We start from the raw sequence: 16,108 nt of genomic DNA, 5'->3' as shown, positions 1-16,108 counted from the left end.
TTGAATTATTCTGAATTAATGTCTTTTGAGCTTCGATAATTCAGTCACAATTCATATTACATCTGTATTTGTCATAAGCAGACTTATGTGATACATTTCTACACAGAAATCAGAGATCAGTTTGCCTTCTCAGATTAAATTAATATCTGATTTTTGCTCAGTTTTCATAAATCTCAGCGCAGCTGTCGGTTCAAGATGTGTAAAAATTTAAAATAAAACATCTTCAGACATTATAAGGCAAAAACTCCAATCTGCCACATTACAGGTATGTTTTTTTTAATTACAGCTTTTACAATCATTTTCATTATTGTCATATTATGTCACTACTCTCCAGTAATATGAATTTAAATCATAACACAATGTGGGTTTTTTTCTTCTCCAAATGTACACATACAAGTAGCATATCTTAAATGTCCATAGTTTAAAACATATTTCCTTTTTATCAACCGCAAAATGAAATTACAGTCAGCCTTAAAACGGAGTATGAAATGAACGTACGGTTTAATACACACACATACGAACTGTACATACATACATACAATAGCAGTTATCATAAAAATGATCAAAATAAAATACACACGTTTTACAAAGTCCTGACCCGAGCTTCCACATCTTTAGATGACTGATATCATGAAGTTCACTCTGAAATGACAGATTTTGGCATGCATATTAACACAAATGCTCCCTATCTAAACTGTTTGCTTATTTTTTAAATCCCGGTTGGATCAGGAGTTTCTCATAAAGCACTTTTCCCAACTCTCTCATCATTGGTCCTGTTCACATTTGTGCATCTCAGTTCCTCTATGGCTTCAGAACACACACACACACACGCACACACATGCGCACACGTCAGTTCTCCATCAGAGTGTTTTCTCCTTTCAGAGTCAGATCATCTGAAAATATATCGACCGTTTCACTCGATCTGAACAGGAATGCATTTCTTAAATCGTAAATTCGTTGTGTCTATATTGCCGTCTCACGCTCAGAAAAAGAAGATGAATCCACGACAGGCGATGGTCACTTTCTACAGACCACTTTCTACAGATTCAAACATCATCATCATGCCACAACTATGGAGAGGAAGAGACAGAAAGAGAGAGAGAAACGGGTGGATAAATGGACATTCGCTCGTTATTTCGTCATTTTTTCAGAAATCATTCACACACTGTCTTAGATTATTTCGGGACGATGTCGCTCGTCTTCTGGTGTCCGTTTTTGCTTTTGCTCTTCGGTATATTTTTCTTAAAAAATGTGGGTTTTTTTTTCTTTAGGTTGGAGTAGAAGTGGGTTCTAAAGAAGAAGAGAAATAAGAGAAACATTTAAGTGTTATTACACTGGTCAACAGCCAAGAAACTGTCTGGGGTTTTCCAACTGTTTTAGAGTCATTTTGATGAGCTGAATCCAACAATCGCCTTGGTTTTGCTCAATCAGGTCAACTTTCTGAGTTATAGACATGAGCATCAAAATGCAGGACCTGTTCTCACATCTGGATCGGTTTCCTGAGAATCTGACCAATGAGTGATGAGCAGGAGGAGAAACTCCATCAGGACAGAAAAGAGACGGAGAATATTCCACAATGGAGACGTAATGTTCAATTTACACGCCCTTAAAAGTGTTTATTATTGGATTTACAGAAATCCAAGTTTGTAACATTTAATTAACACACTCTGTAAGAAAACCATTTTTTTCTCCTAAAACCTTTTTTGGATGACAAATATTAATGGAAATGAATTGATGATGTCAATTTAGCCCAAATCAAGTTACAATAAAAACCTGACCTGATGGTGAAAAGTGGATGTCATTTTGGATTCAGCGGTGCAAAATAGTTCAATAATTCAGTTCAAAAAACAGAATTTTTTCTCCTGTAACCCAGTGTTGTTGTTCGCGTTGCTTCAGGAGGAGGTTCTCACCTGGTGTGCTTATCTTTAGCAGGAGTACGTTCTCACAGAACCCGACTCTCCTCTGGGACCGGAGTTAGCTGAGAAAGAGAAGAAGGATTATTAACAGAGTCTGAATCATTTCTCTGCAGTTACTGACGACCCGTCCAGGTATTACTCAGCACCGGACAGACGGATCTACAGTTTTATACAAAAGTATTCATGCTGCTTGAATTTTCTCACATGCTGCAGCTAGGCCTGTCATGATAACAGATTTTGCTGGATGATAAATTGTCCCAGAAGTTATCGCCATTTTGAGACCATTTTCAAGCAAGAACACATTCTTACAGATCAATAAACTTTAAATTCTGATGAACATTTAACATTGGAACTGGAAGACCTTTTAATTATCTAAAATAAATAAACAAAACAGCAAATAAAATTAATCATGAAGTCTCTGTAAACAAAACTGTCCTTCAAAATAAGAGCTGGCTGAGACCAAATCACCAGACTGAAGACTTTTATCACCCAGTTTTTGATAGAAATAAAGAGTTTGTATTTAATTTATCATGCAATTCATTGATTTATTGATTATTGTGACAGGCCTAGTTGCAGCATTGTAACCACAAGCATGGCTGTATTTTAGTGGGATGTCATATAATCAGTACAACAGAAGAGTAGAACTTAATATTTGTTTACAGTTGCATAGGTTGGATGTTTCCAGGAGTTTTTAACCAGATTTGGACTGCAGTAGGAATCATGAAATGCTCCCAAAGGAGACACTTCTCAGTGTTTTCACACCCGATAGTTCGGTAGATTTGGTTCGATTGGCAACCAAGATTGAGACATTCAGAACATTGAATGTTGGTGCGGTTCACTTTCATCCTGCATTGGGTCAAATGAACCAAACCCTCTGAAAAACTTGTTCCTCCTTTCGCCTGTAGGGGCACTGCATCAAGAACCACTGAAGAAAAACGACAAAACCTCTGAAGAAGACACTGTGCAGAACTTTCTTCTCTACAAAATGTAAACAACAATGGAGAGGCGTCAGATTTTAGCAGTTGGAGGATTTCTCTTTTTGTCTTTGGGATAAAAAGAGTACGAGTCATTTCTTCCGCTAGCGACTGACTCTCGTGTTTGTTTTGGTTTTATTTACCCAGAATGCACTGTGCTGTAGTCTACTTCCTGCTTTTGAAGCCGAACCAAGACTTAGGCTTGTAGGTGGACCTGAGTTTGTGTTGGTCCCTGGCTAATTTGTAACACTTAAAATACAACCTGCCTGCAGCTGTAATTACCCACCATGCAGCGGTGCAACTCCTCACCTTCGCTCTGGACTTTCCTCAACGTGACTGAGGGCGTCGAGATGGCGGAGGCACGGAAGTTGGCAGGTAACGTCTCGGAGGAATCGGACGTGACGCCGCGGAGATCTTTCTCCCGGAACATCTTCCTCCAAGACGGGGAGCGTGTGAACGTTTTCGTGCCGTCCTGCAGGAAACAGAAAGAAACGGAGGTGATTTAAGAAAACCAGCATGCAGAGCAGAGGACGTCTATTACAGCCTGTTAATAAACTAGCATTTGACAAAGCACTCTCTTTTGGACGGGTTAGTCTCGCATGCTGTAACTAAGCAATTAGCACCATGTAAACACAGCTGAACCTCTTCTGCATGCCAACAGTGGCACATGCACTGGAGCCCAAATAACAGGAAACTGGAGCTTTTCATGACAATGGGAAAAATCTAAACAATCTTTGATGTCAAGTAAAATGGACCTAATCAGCTGGTTACAGTAACGTCACACTTCAGTCTTCATGAGGAGCGTTTTTCCGCTGACAGTGGGCTTTATCGTACCTCATCAGGCCTCCTTTCTGTTCCCATGGAGATCAGAGCGTTGTACTCTTTCTCCAGGAGCTGCCTCGCCTGCAGAAACATAAATCCTGGTCAGACAGCAGCTGACAGAATGACAGCCCGGGATTTATGAGATGAACATGAGGATTATTTTGAAATGAGACAAGTAAGAGTGTAAGCAGTAACTTCTATTTGAAGCTCAGCACCTGTGTGTTCTGATTTGGTATCTGAAGAAGAAGTGCCAAGTCCGTGTAATCAAACGTGTCGTCGAGTGCGAGGAGGGCCCCATGCACCCCGCTCTCCAAAAGGTTGTCTGCAAACTCCTTCAAACCGATTGACTGAACCCAACACATCACGCGCTCATTGGACCACACCATCACATCTGAAGAGAGGAAGTCAAAAGCAGCAGGGAGAAGTTCATTTTTTAAAGTCACGTCTGTTGAGGAAATCTCTACACAGTGAAAATGCCAGAGTTAAAATCTTAGATGTGGAGTTAAATAAAAAGTCTTGGTGTTGTTTTAACACCACACAGCTTTAAAATAACGCTGCCAGCGTGTCTTTTGACATATTTGCATTGTTACATTCGAGTGTTAACTGGTTAGTCTTTGAGAAACGGCTGCAGAGTGTGTTCTTAAAGCGCCAACATTACAAACTGCCAAAGTTTACCGATCAGAGAGGATGTTGGGATTTTTAAAAAATTCTTTAGCTTTTCGTTACCTCAAGAAAGTTGTGCATTTTGTGTGAAATTATAGGCCTGTCACATGACAAATTTTGCTGGACGATAAATTGTTCCAGAAGTTATTGCGATAAACGATAATATTGTTGTTTTGAGACCATTTTAAGTGATGTAACGATAGTGACAAAATAATAATGCTGGAAGACATTCTAAAAGATCAGTAAGCTTTAAATTCTAATGAACATTTTAGATATTCAAAATAAATAAAACAACAAATAAAATTAATTTTTAAGTCTTTGTAAACAAAATCATCCTTCAAAATAAGAGCTGGTTGAGACCAAAGCACCAAACTGAAAACCTTTATCATTAAGTTTTTGGTAGAAAGAGAGAAAAAAGAGATAAACGATAAATCATACCAACGGAAATTGAGTTTGTTTTAATTTATCATGTGATTGATTGATTTATTAATTGTTGTGACAGGCCTAGAGAGTACCTGCAAAACAAGATTCATGTTCTTAATTCAACATAAATTACTTAAATATGCAAATAGGCACAGTTTGTAGCAAGAAGGTCCTGGGTTCGATTCCCGGCCTGGCTGCGGGGTTTGCATGTTTTCTCTGGGTACTCCGGCTTCCTCCCACAGTCCAAGACATGACTGTCAGGTTGACTGATCGCTCTGAATTCTCCTTAGGTTTCAATGTTACTTTTTTTTTTTTTTTTTTTAATCGCCCCGCAAGGGGTCTTTTTGTGGGCTCTAGTGTCCCTTTTTTCAAAGTAGGCTGACAGGAAAGGGGGAAGGAGAGAGAGGGGAAGACATGCGGTAAACGTCGTCGGGTCCGGGAGTCGAACCCGCGACAGCCGCGTCGAGGCCACGTTTGCCTGAATGTGGGTCGCGCTAACCCCTCCGCCACCACGGCACGCCCTCAATGTTACTTTTAACATTATATTTAACACCAACACCCTTGTAATGTTAATGTGACACCCGATACTGTTGAATATTTAACCAAAACAATGGGTGTCAGTCTTTTAACAGTGTGGACACATATAGACACTGTACTGGTGTTAAATTAACACCAACATTTTTACTGTGTACGGTTAGTATGAGCATAAAGTCTGCACATTTTTCCCAGAAGAGCCAGAAAATGTGGGCCGGAGTGAATCTTCACTAACCTGTGTTCTGGTGCTGACTTTCTTCCCTCCTCCTCTCCAGCTCTTTCCTGTCGTAGTTCAGGCGCTTCAAGCACATGATCCCATAGTGAAGACTCACCCTACGCGCAGAACAAAACACACATTATTCAGTTCTGCTGAAAACATCCATCATTCAGAAAACTGGTGTGAAAATGAAGACATGGGAGAGAAGGAACGTCTCTGTTTCACCTGTGGAAACTGTCCACCATCTTCAGCTGGCCTCTCAGTTCCTTCTTGGTGAGGTGGTCCAGCATGCGGGCGTCCACCAGTGACTCCATGAAGTAGGAGCGATACTGGGGGAGACCGAGACTGGGCAGCCACTCGTTTCCAACCCACTCATGATTCATGTCTCCATGGGCCAGAATCTGGAAGGCAGGAAGGTTGACTTAAAAAATCAAATACTTCCTGAAGAGAACCTCACACAAATGCTTTCTACTGCATCTCACAAATAACTAGACCTTAACAGACTCTAGATGAATAAACAGTGGTGTTTTCTTCTGCTATTTTACTTTACTAAATGCACCAGGACAGACAACGTTCTCTCTGACTTTGTGCTACAAATTTCAACTTAAAATTACTTAGTATTAATTGAGATTATATGACGGCATATTAGGGTCATTGCAGATAAAAAAAAATAAAAAATTCTGCTGGATAATCTCAGAAAATTTCTAGAAAAAAATAGGAAATTTCTTAGTTTCAAAAGTGAAAAAATTTAGATTTTTGGAGAATTTCTGAGTTTCAAAAGTAAAACGTTTTAAATTTTTGCAACTTTAAAGATTTTTTCTAGATAGATTTTTCTAGTTTTGTGGCAGAAATGTATTCATTTTTTTTTCCTAACACGCCATCATAAAGGCTATAATTTCATAAAGAAGCACTTTGGATTAATAATGGGGTTTTTAAAAAGTGTCACAAATCTGCAATGATTCAAATGGCCAGCAGGAGGCGCATGACTGCACATGGAAGAAACCGAGAATATTCCTTATGACTTTTCCTTTAATCATTCCTAAAGATTGTTTTGCATTAAAAAATGATGTTTGTGGAAAAATATGTTAGTTTGAATTTTGTTTAAATTAAACGTAAGCTAGTCTCACCTGATCCCAGCTGAACTCCTTCTGCTCCTTTTTGGTTCAAAAAGAACGTGAAGGAAAAAGGGAAAGAGAATTGGAAAGAAAAGGGAAGATCACCAGGTAGGAGTATGATGTTTTGTGTGTGTGTGTGTGTGTATGTTACAGTGAATCGGTGCCAGAATAAAATGGAGGGGAGAGGAAAAGTAGAAGAAGGAAAAGCTTTGTTAGTGAGTGAAAATTAGTTGGAAAAACACCACATCAAAACAGATTTCAGGAACAGCAGGGAAAAGGTGAAGCCAAACATTCCTAATCAGAGACAAAAAAAAAGAAAGAAGCTTTACTCATATTGCTCACTTTGCAACTTAACGCTTCGCTAAAAAAATGCTTTTATCTGAGCACTTAAAAGCAGAAACTTCAGACATAAATGCTGCTATAATCCTGATTTTTAGCGAGCAATAGATGCAGTCCTTACTGGTTTGGTGGCAGCAGCGAGAGACTCCATCTCAGCATGCGTCATCCAGATATTACTGGTTGACTTTAAAGACAGAAGCATAAGGGAGAATGAAAACTTTTCGTTTGAACATGTAGAGCAGAGATTTGCTGAGGTCTTCCTCTGAGGCTTACGGAGCGCGTGCTCGCCGGAGCTGACGGACTCGTGAGGGAAACCATTTCCTGGATGGCCAGGCGAAGCTTTAGCCTGTGTAGAGGGTTGCTGATGCCGATCTCCCTCTGGATCTCAGTGTCCGACAGGTTGGCCATGATGGCACCGCTCTTCACGTTGGCGCGGCACGCTGCCACGTACCACGCAGGCATCCCGACCCACAGCTTGGCAAACAAAGAGTGGACACTGTGAACTCTGACTGATGGGAACTCTAAGCTTTTCTTTCTCTCTCAAATTATCAATACAGCACTGCAGGTTGTTAAGTTACACAATATGAAACAGGAAGTGAGACTTTATCTAGGAATGCATAATATCTGTTCTGAAGGCAGAAATGTAGTGTAGTTCTTAGCTTCGCCGCTAGGTGGCGCGGCCGTTTTGAGTAATGTTTTGTTCAGACCTAAAATACAGTTGAGGAAGAAGTTCAGATCGGCGGACAGTTTTATTTGTACGTAGTTTTATGAGGGTGCGTCCATAAGACTGGTAAGTTACAGTCTATTTGTGTTTAAGTAGGGTAGTATGTGTATTTTATTACTTTGGACATTTTCTGTTTGCTCAATTTGTCCAGAATAAGCTATGGCTAAGCTAAGCTAAGCTAAATACTAAATGTTGAATTCTAGTATGTTTAGCTGCTCTCTTTTACTTTATTTAACTTTACTGTGTTTTTAAGAATTTATTTTACGATTATCAGGTTCAGCTTTGAGCAGATCCAATATTATTTGTTAGCCGGCTAAAGGCTAGCCACAGACGCCGGACCGTTAGCTAAGTGTTAGCCATTGTGCTAACAAATCATTGCTATCGTTGTCTTTTTTTCTACGGGGCATCTGAAATCTTATCGACATTTAAGAGTGACTTCTTCAATGCTGATGTAACTTTTGTTTACTTTTAGAGAACTCCTGTTAGTTTATGAATTATGGAGTACTTATTACTTTAGACCAAAGTTTAGCTTTATACTTTTAATATCGAAGCAAGACTTAGAGAAACGCCTGTTAATTTATAAATTGTGGAGTACTTAGCAACCCAGAACAAGAATCCAACATGGAGAACCAACATTTAGCTACTTAGCAACCAAGATCAACTGGAACATGTTTTTCTTGTGTCTCTTTCTTTTGATTTTGTTTTTTTTTTGTATTTTCTTCTAATTTGTGTGAAAAATAATCTTATTTTACTTGTCTTAAAGGGAAATCAGAATCGACTAAAATTGGAAAGTTAAGTGAAGAAGCAAAGGTAGAATGGAATATAATAGAAATCGCCTTTATTGTCCCTCAGGGAGGAAATTCAGGCCTAATGTATTGTTTTTTTTCCTGAAATTATTAGATTTTCTTGAGATTTATTTCTATTGTGATGACAGGTAACTGAGTTTTCAGACAGATATAGTTGCTGGAAGCGTATTAAGCAATGACATTAAATCATGTAAAGCAAAGTGAGTGAGCGCAGCATTTGAACCGGACAGGGGCTGATGCGTACCTCCAGCCAGGTGACGACAGTGGGTCCATCCCAGGAGGCGAAAGGAAGACCCTGACGACAGGCTTCCTCCAGCAAGTCATGTCTGGCAAAGAAAGTGGAAAAGAGATTTTTGACAGAGATTAATTTCTTCATCTCTCACCTTACGGATGTTTCCATTTATAAATAACAGTAAACATGAGATGTCATTTTATAGCGTCCCTCAGTGCTGCCACTAGCGTGCTTGGTGTCACTCAGCTGTGATTAACAAATCTGCTTCAGAGATCTTCTTCTAACATGAGAAGAGTGAGGAAAGATGTTTGGTCTCACTTCTTTTTGCTGCGGCGATCTTTCTCCACCGTTCCTGTCCCGAGCTTCGCCAGGCCCAATGGGTCGGCCGAGCCAAGGTCATCAGACGGAGTGGAGGCTGTGGAGAAAACAACTGCTTCAGTCCACAGATTGATAAATAACCAAGTTTACAGCTTCAAGGACCGGCAGGATTTTATACCACTTAAAGAAAAAGCAACATGTTAATTCTGCAATTTAAAACTGCGCACTGGCTACTTTGGCTACTATACGTCACAGGGTTTCCCCCAAAGTCTGGCAGGCTACCAGGCTTTACTTGTGCCCCCACCAGGCTTAGCATTACTTATTTAAGTCTTTTTAAAATGTTTGCATTTTTTAAGACTTTGTAGTTGGTGTTCAGGTGTTAACCTTCCAATCTTTCAAATTTATCAAGTAAAATTTTCAAATTTCCTGTCAACTTTAAACATTTTTTAACTAAAAAACACGGCAGGCCGTTGGATGAATGATTTCCCGAGCATCCAACCACCAGGCTTAGCAAGTGTTCTGGGGGAAACCTCGCCATAACTGGAAGAAAAATGCTAAAAATCTTTTGTACATTGAATTACTAATTCACAAAATATAAGTTGAACACAACAGATTGCTAAAATATCTGTTAATACATTTTAAAATACAAAAAAATTGCATGTTATTTGTAGAAGATGATTAACAGGAGATTTTGAACTGACATGCTCTGACTTTTTTATTGATTTTTATTATAGTATTATAGATTTAATAACTGTGATGATCAGAATTCACACTTGATATACAGTGTTTTGTTGACAATATTTGGTGGATTCTTTGCATCATTACAATGCAAAATTTTAAATTGCATATCTACCCAATTTTAAATATTTATTTTAATTATGTCAAGTATTTCAAAATAGCGCTTCCTTTTGCAGATTGAGTTTTTTCTTTTTTTCACTTCATTTTTTTTTCTTTGTGTAGCCAGACTCGTATTTAACCCTTTCATGTATGAATTATGATTCTTTATCTCAGGATTATTTTTCCAGTGTTGAAATCATTTCTGCCTGCAGGAATTAGACTTTACAATGATCAATTAGAATTAAGTAAGTGAATTCTAATTTTCTCTGCACTCATTTATAGATTATCTTTAGATTAACATATTTGCATGTGCATGCTTGTTATTTATTTATTTACATTCAGTCATATTGAATAACTGCCATCATTCTTAGATATATGTATGTATATTATAAACTTTATCTCCTGTGATTATATTTGTTCTATTAATATTTAATACCTTAGATAAAGTAGCTTATCAGTGAATAAGCAATTTTCCCTTGGGGATTAATAAAGTATATTCTATTCTATTCTATATTTTACAGTTTTGTTTTAGTTTTGTTCTGTAAGATCGGTCCATGACTTTCACAGACAGCAGAGCAGCTTCCAGTTTGTCCACAGACCCAGAGAGGATGATTCCCGCCCAGGCGTGCCGATTCTCCCCTTTTCCTTCTTGCCAAACAGACGCCCGATGGACGACTTGATGCTTTTCTTTTTGCTGGCTTTGTGGAGGGAATCCTGGCTCGCTGTGGTGGCGCCATCAGCTGAAAGACTGAGCAAACCGAAACAACCCGAGAACAGTTAAAGTACGATGACTGCCAGCAGGCCTCGTTTACAGCAGGGTCTCCGTTCTGCACCTGCGGAACTCGCGGTGGTCGTCTAGGCCGGCTCCCGGGTGTGTGTGAGTCATCCGGTCCAAGCGCAGGGCTCGGGGGACGGGCGGAGGCGTGGAGTCGATCAGGGCGAGCGCTCGGCATTCCTCACCCTCTTTGCTGTTCTGCAAATCAGAAAATATTCACTAGACTTACACAGCGCCCCTCAGAGTTTCACCGCTTTGAGATGCCTCTGTTGGTTTAACGAAAACTAGCAAAATAATGGAAACTGGAATTGAGAAAACATTTTTGTTAACTTAAAAAACTAAAAACTAACTGGAACTATATCATGCGTTTACATGACATACTGAAAATATAGATATAATTCGTTTTCATGTTTATTAACCTACTTATTAGTCTTTGGGAATGGGGTGAAATTGACTTTCTTTTCACCGACACAAGCAGTTTACATCAGTTGTAGTCCATTCTGCTCCTCACACCAGTCCACAAAACGGCGACGCATACATTTTTGAACATGTTATCTTCTGTTGAGTATTTGTTACCCTATCAATGTATAGATAATCACAATACAATACTTTGACCTTTTTGAATTCTGCACCGAAAAATTCAAAGTTCACCTTGGCAATAAGCAATAAATCAATTAAATGCATGATAAATTAAAATTAGCTCGATAATTTACATTTGCATGATTTATCGATTCTCTATTTCTACCTAAAAGTTATCAATTTGGTGCTTTGGTCTCAACTAGCTCCTTTTTTTTGAAGGACAATTTTGTTTACAAATAATTAATTAATTATGAATAATTAATGAATTAATTCATTAATAATAATAATTAATGAATAATTCATTTTATTTGTTGTTTCTGTTGGTAAATGCTCATTTGAACTTTAAGTTTAGTAATCTTTCATAATATGTTCTTTCCATTACCATAATATTACTTGAAAAGGTCTCAAAACAACAATATTATAGTTTATCGCAGTAAATTATGGGACAATTTATCATCCAGCAAAATTTGTTATCATGACAGATCTAACAACAGTATGAAAAACTAAACCTACTATAATTAATAAAAACTAAACAATATTTTACTAATAAAGACTAATAAAAAATGAGTAAATATACTCTAAAAACTAATTAAAACTAACTGAATTAGACAAAAAGTCACAATAACATAAAACGAACCATTAGAGCCCTGTCTGGGAGTCGGTACCTGTCTTTCGGTCTCCCTGGCGGGTGAATGGGGCAGGCGGGGGGTGGAATGTCCAGAACTGGGAGGCGACGGGGACGCCAGGGTGGAGGACGTGATGGACGGTGTCATGTAGCCCCGTCCCACGCTGTCCCGACCTCCCAGTGAGGACGGAGGAAGAGGCGAGGCATCGAGAGCCACGCTGCTGACCCGGCTCTCGATCTCCTCGGCCCGCAGCTCCGTGCTCTCCTTCTCCTCCTGAATCAGCCTGGGAGGAAAGAAGAGGAAAAAATAACCATGTTGTTCTGGATGACCGTGGCCCAAATCCATCCTGGACCCTGAACATGAGTCTCCATTAAATTTACTATCCACTGCCGTGCAAACAAATGTAAACTGACAACATAAACACACCAGCATTGTTTCCACTGCAGGATTTAACAAATGATATTATTTTTATAAGATCAGAGAATAAAAACAGCTGCTAATTCTGCTTTGTTTGATGACATCACAAGAGGCACAGGAGCTGCTTTTTAAAGGGGCTATAATGTGTTTCTGAAGCAGTTCTGGATACAAGAAATACAGCTGAAGAAAGAACTGGATTTAAAACATGAAATTAAAAATGAACTGTACTCTGAAGAACTGAACTGATTGGTTGTTTTCTGCCTTTTGTGATGTCATCAGATCCATCTGTTCAGAGAATCTTGTTTTTGGGATGGTAGTTTGAGTTTGACCTTATTGAACATAGTGTAATAAAGAATAGAAGTTATATAACTTTGTTCTACAACTTTGTATTTTTTGTGTTTTTATGACATAAAGCACTTCAAACTGCCTTGTTGCTATACAAATAAAATTGATTGATTGATATACAAACAAAAGAAATTTTAAATGAAAGCAAACAAACAAAAGAAGGGTAGTAAAATATATTTACACGTTCAAAGGAGGAGATAGAAGTCTGAGCTTATTTTTACACCCACCTCTCTTACATCTGTAGCATCATCCAATAAATTACTATTTATGTTAACTTGGTTTTACCAGAACTAGTATTTTCTGCATATCTATAACTAGTACAGTGCAGTCATACTTGCACGCCCATTTTAAGCAAGCATCATTTTTAACTTTAAAAAATTCTGAAAAATTTAGTGATACTCACTTGATCTCCTTATTTATGGCCTCCAGCTGCTCCTGCAGCATGATGGCCAGCGTCTGAACGTCCGTCTGTCCGCTGGGAGACAGAAGCTCAGACCCAAACAGAGTCTCTCTGTCCTCTTCATCATCAGAGCAGCCGCCTTCAACGCCGCCCTCAAACCCAGGAGGCAACATGTTGCTACTGTCCCAGTCTCCATACTGAGAAGAGAAACAGTCTTCCTCATGAATAATTAGAAATTAGCATTTATAACACTGTAAAATATCTGACCCGCATTCAGTTGTGTGTATCTTCTTCTCTATAAGTCAAATAAATTTTGAGTTTTAGATTTTGAAAATAAATGTGTGAGTTTGTGAAAGATAAACTTACAGCAGTAAGTTGTGTTAACTTTTTGTAAAGAGTTGAATAAACTAGAGATTTTAGGTTAACACTTAAAAAACTGAAAGAAGAAAAAGACAGGAGTGGGAACTATTTCCCAGAATAGTTCCCACGTGTGTTCCCACAAATGTTCATTTTAATGCAGCTGACAGTTTGCAAAGCTTGAGGATAATGTCCTGATCACACTAAATGTTTCTGAGCTGAATTCATTGAGATGTTTCATAAAATTCATCATCAGATCAGAAATTTGGTTCATGCGATTTGAAACAAGAGTTTAAACTATTCTACAGTAAAATAAGTTATTGAAACTTGATATTGTGATTAAAATAATAGAGAAATGTGTCTCTTTAACTGGGTGAGTGTATTTTTTCTTGCATATTGTGAAATAATTATTTGGCTTAAATTGCAGCATTAAGTTAAAACTCACAGTTTAAGATTAATGAACTTAAAAAACAACGTTTAGACAACTTGTCTCTGGTTGTTAAATCAACTTCATGAACTTTAATTTCTGAGTTAAAAGCAAAACTATTTTCTTGTTGATAAATTGCATTTTCTAGGCAGCAGGTGGGCTTTCATTTTCAAGTTAAACCAGCTTCTAATGTTTTACAGTGTGCTGTATCGGCCTGAGGTGACCACCTTGCCACCGTCGTCCCTGGGAGGCCCCCAGCGGCCGCGGTGGGCCCGCCTGACCACCACCCCACTGGAGGAGTTGCCGTAGCCGGCCGGGAGCGAGCCCCCGCCCTGAGGGTACCGCAGCTCGGAGGCGCTCCCTGGAAGAGATCTTCGAAAAAGGGTGGAGGGAAGTGAGCTCACGCTGCCCGCCCTATGATGAGATCCAGAATTCATTTGTTATGCAACACTTACTGAAAATGACAACTTCCATTTTCAAGGAGAAGTGAAGGATGACCTCCGTAACACAGTTCATCAGAGTTCACACACTCATCATGGACATAAATATGACATTGATTTTGGGTTTTTAGGAGTAAAACAATGTGAAGGTTTTTCTGATTTTAAAAAAATGGGAGGTTGCTGGTACTCTGAAAATAATTTTTCAGAAGTGACGTTTTGCTCTTAGCCTTCTTTTATTTCAAGGTGGAAGATTATGTAACAAAAATCAATGATTAAAAAAAACAGATGCGCACCTTTGAATTTAACGTTGCGGCTGAATTATTTACGTAAATCACCACACATGTAGGTCAATCGCAATAAATCAATGAATCGTGATAAATTAAAGCACTGATCATTTCCGTTTGGATTATTTTCTCTTTTCTCTCTTTCTACCAAAAACTGTATGACACAGTTCTGGTCATTGGTCTCAACTAGCCATTTATTGAAGGTAAATTTTGTTTATAGAGACTTCAGCGTCAATTTTATTTGTTGTTTTGTTTATTTATTTTGGACTTTTAAAATGTCTTCCAGTTTCGTTGTTAAATGTTCATTAGAATTTAAAGTTTCCAATGAAACTTTATTTTAGATCAATAAAGTTGTTTGTTACATCATTCCACCTTGAACTGCTTGAACAAGTCGTTCCAATTTATTATGTTTTTGATGAATGCATGTGGGGATTTCAATCATTTCTTGGTAGATCAGTGCTTGCTTATAGAGTGAAAGCTAACAATGTTAAGCAGGTTGTAGTTAAAGACAGCAGATGTTAAGTTTTAGGAAAATAATTTTCATGGAAATTCAATAATTTTAGTCTGTAAACACAAGAAGGTTCAGTGAAACGTTGATGGAGGCTAACCTGGAGTAAGAGGAGCCGGGTCTGCCTCTCAGCTGATCCAGCTCCAGTTGGACTCGTTCCAGCTCAGCCAGGAGCTGATCCTAAAGACAAACCAGAACAATATCCCAGTTTGTTCAGTGGAACTTCACATTTAATATATATATATATATATATATATATATATAAAACAAGAGAAAAAATGAGCACCTTGTTAGCGAGAAGATCATCTTGGATTTTCTTCATGTTGGCCAGCTCCTCAGAAAGAGCATTCTGGCAGTGAAAGAGGAGAGCATTGTTGTTGTAATTTTGTTGCATTTTGCAAAACAAAGCTGACCTCTGACCTCTGGTTTCTCCTCACCTTCTCTTCCAGCGCAGCCATTCTCTCTTTGAGGTGCAGCTGAAGCCTCTCATTGGACTCAGACAGAAGCTTATCCACCGTATCCGAGAGCCGTTTGTTGTGTTCATCGTTCATCTTTTCCCGCTGCCTGGCCTAAAATCAGGCAAAGAAAACAGAACTTATCGTTAAAAAAAAGAAAAATCTCCGGTGAATGAAGCCAAAGAGAAAGAAAACGATGTTACCCGTTGTAGTTCTTGATTTTTCTCTTCAAGCTGGGCTTCCATTTGCCGTAGTCGCTCCTCAAAGTTTCCGTGGCGCTCCTCTGCCTGATAACAAATCAGTTTTTAAATTATGACAGGATGATATAATAAGCTGGAACTGAATGGAAGCTACACTCTTATTTTCTCATGTAACAACCACAAACCAACATGTTTTAGATGGGATTTCATGTGACCGAACAAAAGAAAAATGTAGAAACCAAAGGAAACAGAGACACAATGCTCAATGTTACTTATCAAATCCAGAATCTCTGATGTGTGTTGTGAAGAATTAAATCTGAAATTGCAGTCATAATTATTTTAGGATCACAGATTTAACAGCTTAGAATATCCAAG

General features: G+C 38.5%; 1 protein-coding gene across 4 annotated transcripts in view; it reads right to left on the bottom strand.

Moving 5' to 3' along the window:
* Positions 1-255: 255 nt before the first annotated feature.
* LOC116727653 (liprin-alpha-3-like) overlaps positions 256-16,108 on the bottom strand; it is a 38,639-nt gene continuing 22,786 nt past the window's right edge. For 2 of the 4 annotated variants that reach the window (XM_032575218.1, XM_032575220.1), the window contains 21 exons: positions 15,737-15,820; positions 15,516-15,647; positions 15,365-15,427; positions 15,179-15,258; positions 14,074-14,260; positions 13,066-13,259; positions 11,940-12,183; positions 10,754-10,893; positions 10,520-10,668; positions 9,084-9,180; positions 8,778-8,859; positions 7,277-7,477; positions 7,125-7,187; positions 6,677-6,703; positions 5,775-5,950; positions 5,568-5,665; positions 3,928-4,103; positions 3,725-3,793; positions 3,200-3,362; positions 1,911-1,978; positions 256-1,290 (listed from right to left, as the gene is read on the bottom strand). In XM_032575218.1, the coding sequence (XP_032431109.1) occupies positions 1,926-1,978; positions 3,200-3,362; positions 3,725-3,793; positions 3,928-4,103; positions 5,568-5,665; positions 5,775-5,950; positions 6,677-6,703; positions 7,125-7,187; positions 7,277-7,477; positions 8,778-8,859; positions 9,084-9,180; positions 10,520-10,668; positions 10,754-10,893; positions 11,940-12,183; positions 13,066-13,259; positions 14,074-14,260; positions 15,179-15,258; positions 15,365-15,427; positions 15,516-15,647; positions 15,737-15,820 (2,478 nt within the window). In that variant the 3' untranslated portion in view covers positions 256-1,290; positions 1,911-1,925. Of the gene's footprint in view, positions 1,291-1,910; positions 1,979-3,199; positions 3,363-3,724; positions 3,794-3,927; positions 4,104-5,567; positions 5,666-5,774; positions 5,951-6,676; positions 6,959-7,124; positions 7,188-7,276; positions 7,478-8,777; positions 8,860-9,083; positions 9,181-10,519; positions 10,669-10,753; positions 10,894-11,939; positions 12,184-13,065; positions 13,260-14,073; positions 14,261-15,178; positions 15,259-15,364; positions 15,428-15,515; positions 15,648-15,736; positions 15,821-16,108 lie in introns of those variants that run through there. The other 2 variants (XM_032575219.1, XM_032575221.1) reach the window with 2 other exon arrangements.

Source organism: Xiphophorus hellerii, chromosome 10, assembly GCF_003331165.1.
Source record: "Xiphophorus hellerii strain 12219 chromosome 10, Xiphophorus_hellerii-4.1, whole genome shotgun sequence".
Taxonomy (NCBI): Eukaryota; Metazoa; Chordata; class Actinopteri; order Cyprinodontiformes; family Poeciliidae; genus Xiphophorus; species Xiphophorus hellerii.
The sequence above is the reverse complement of the archived record's forward strand: the minus strand, read 5'-3'. Positions and strand labels throughout refer to the sequence as shown.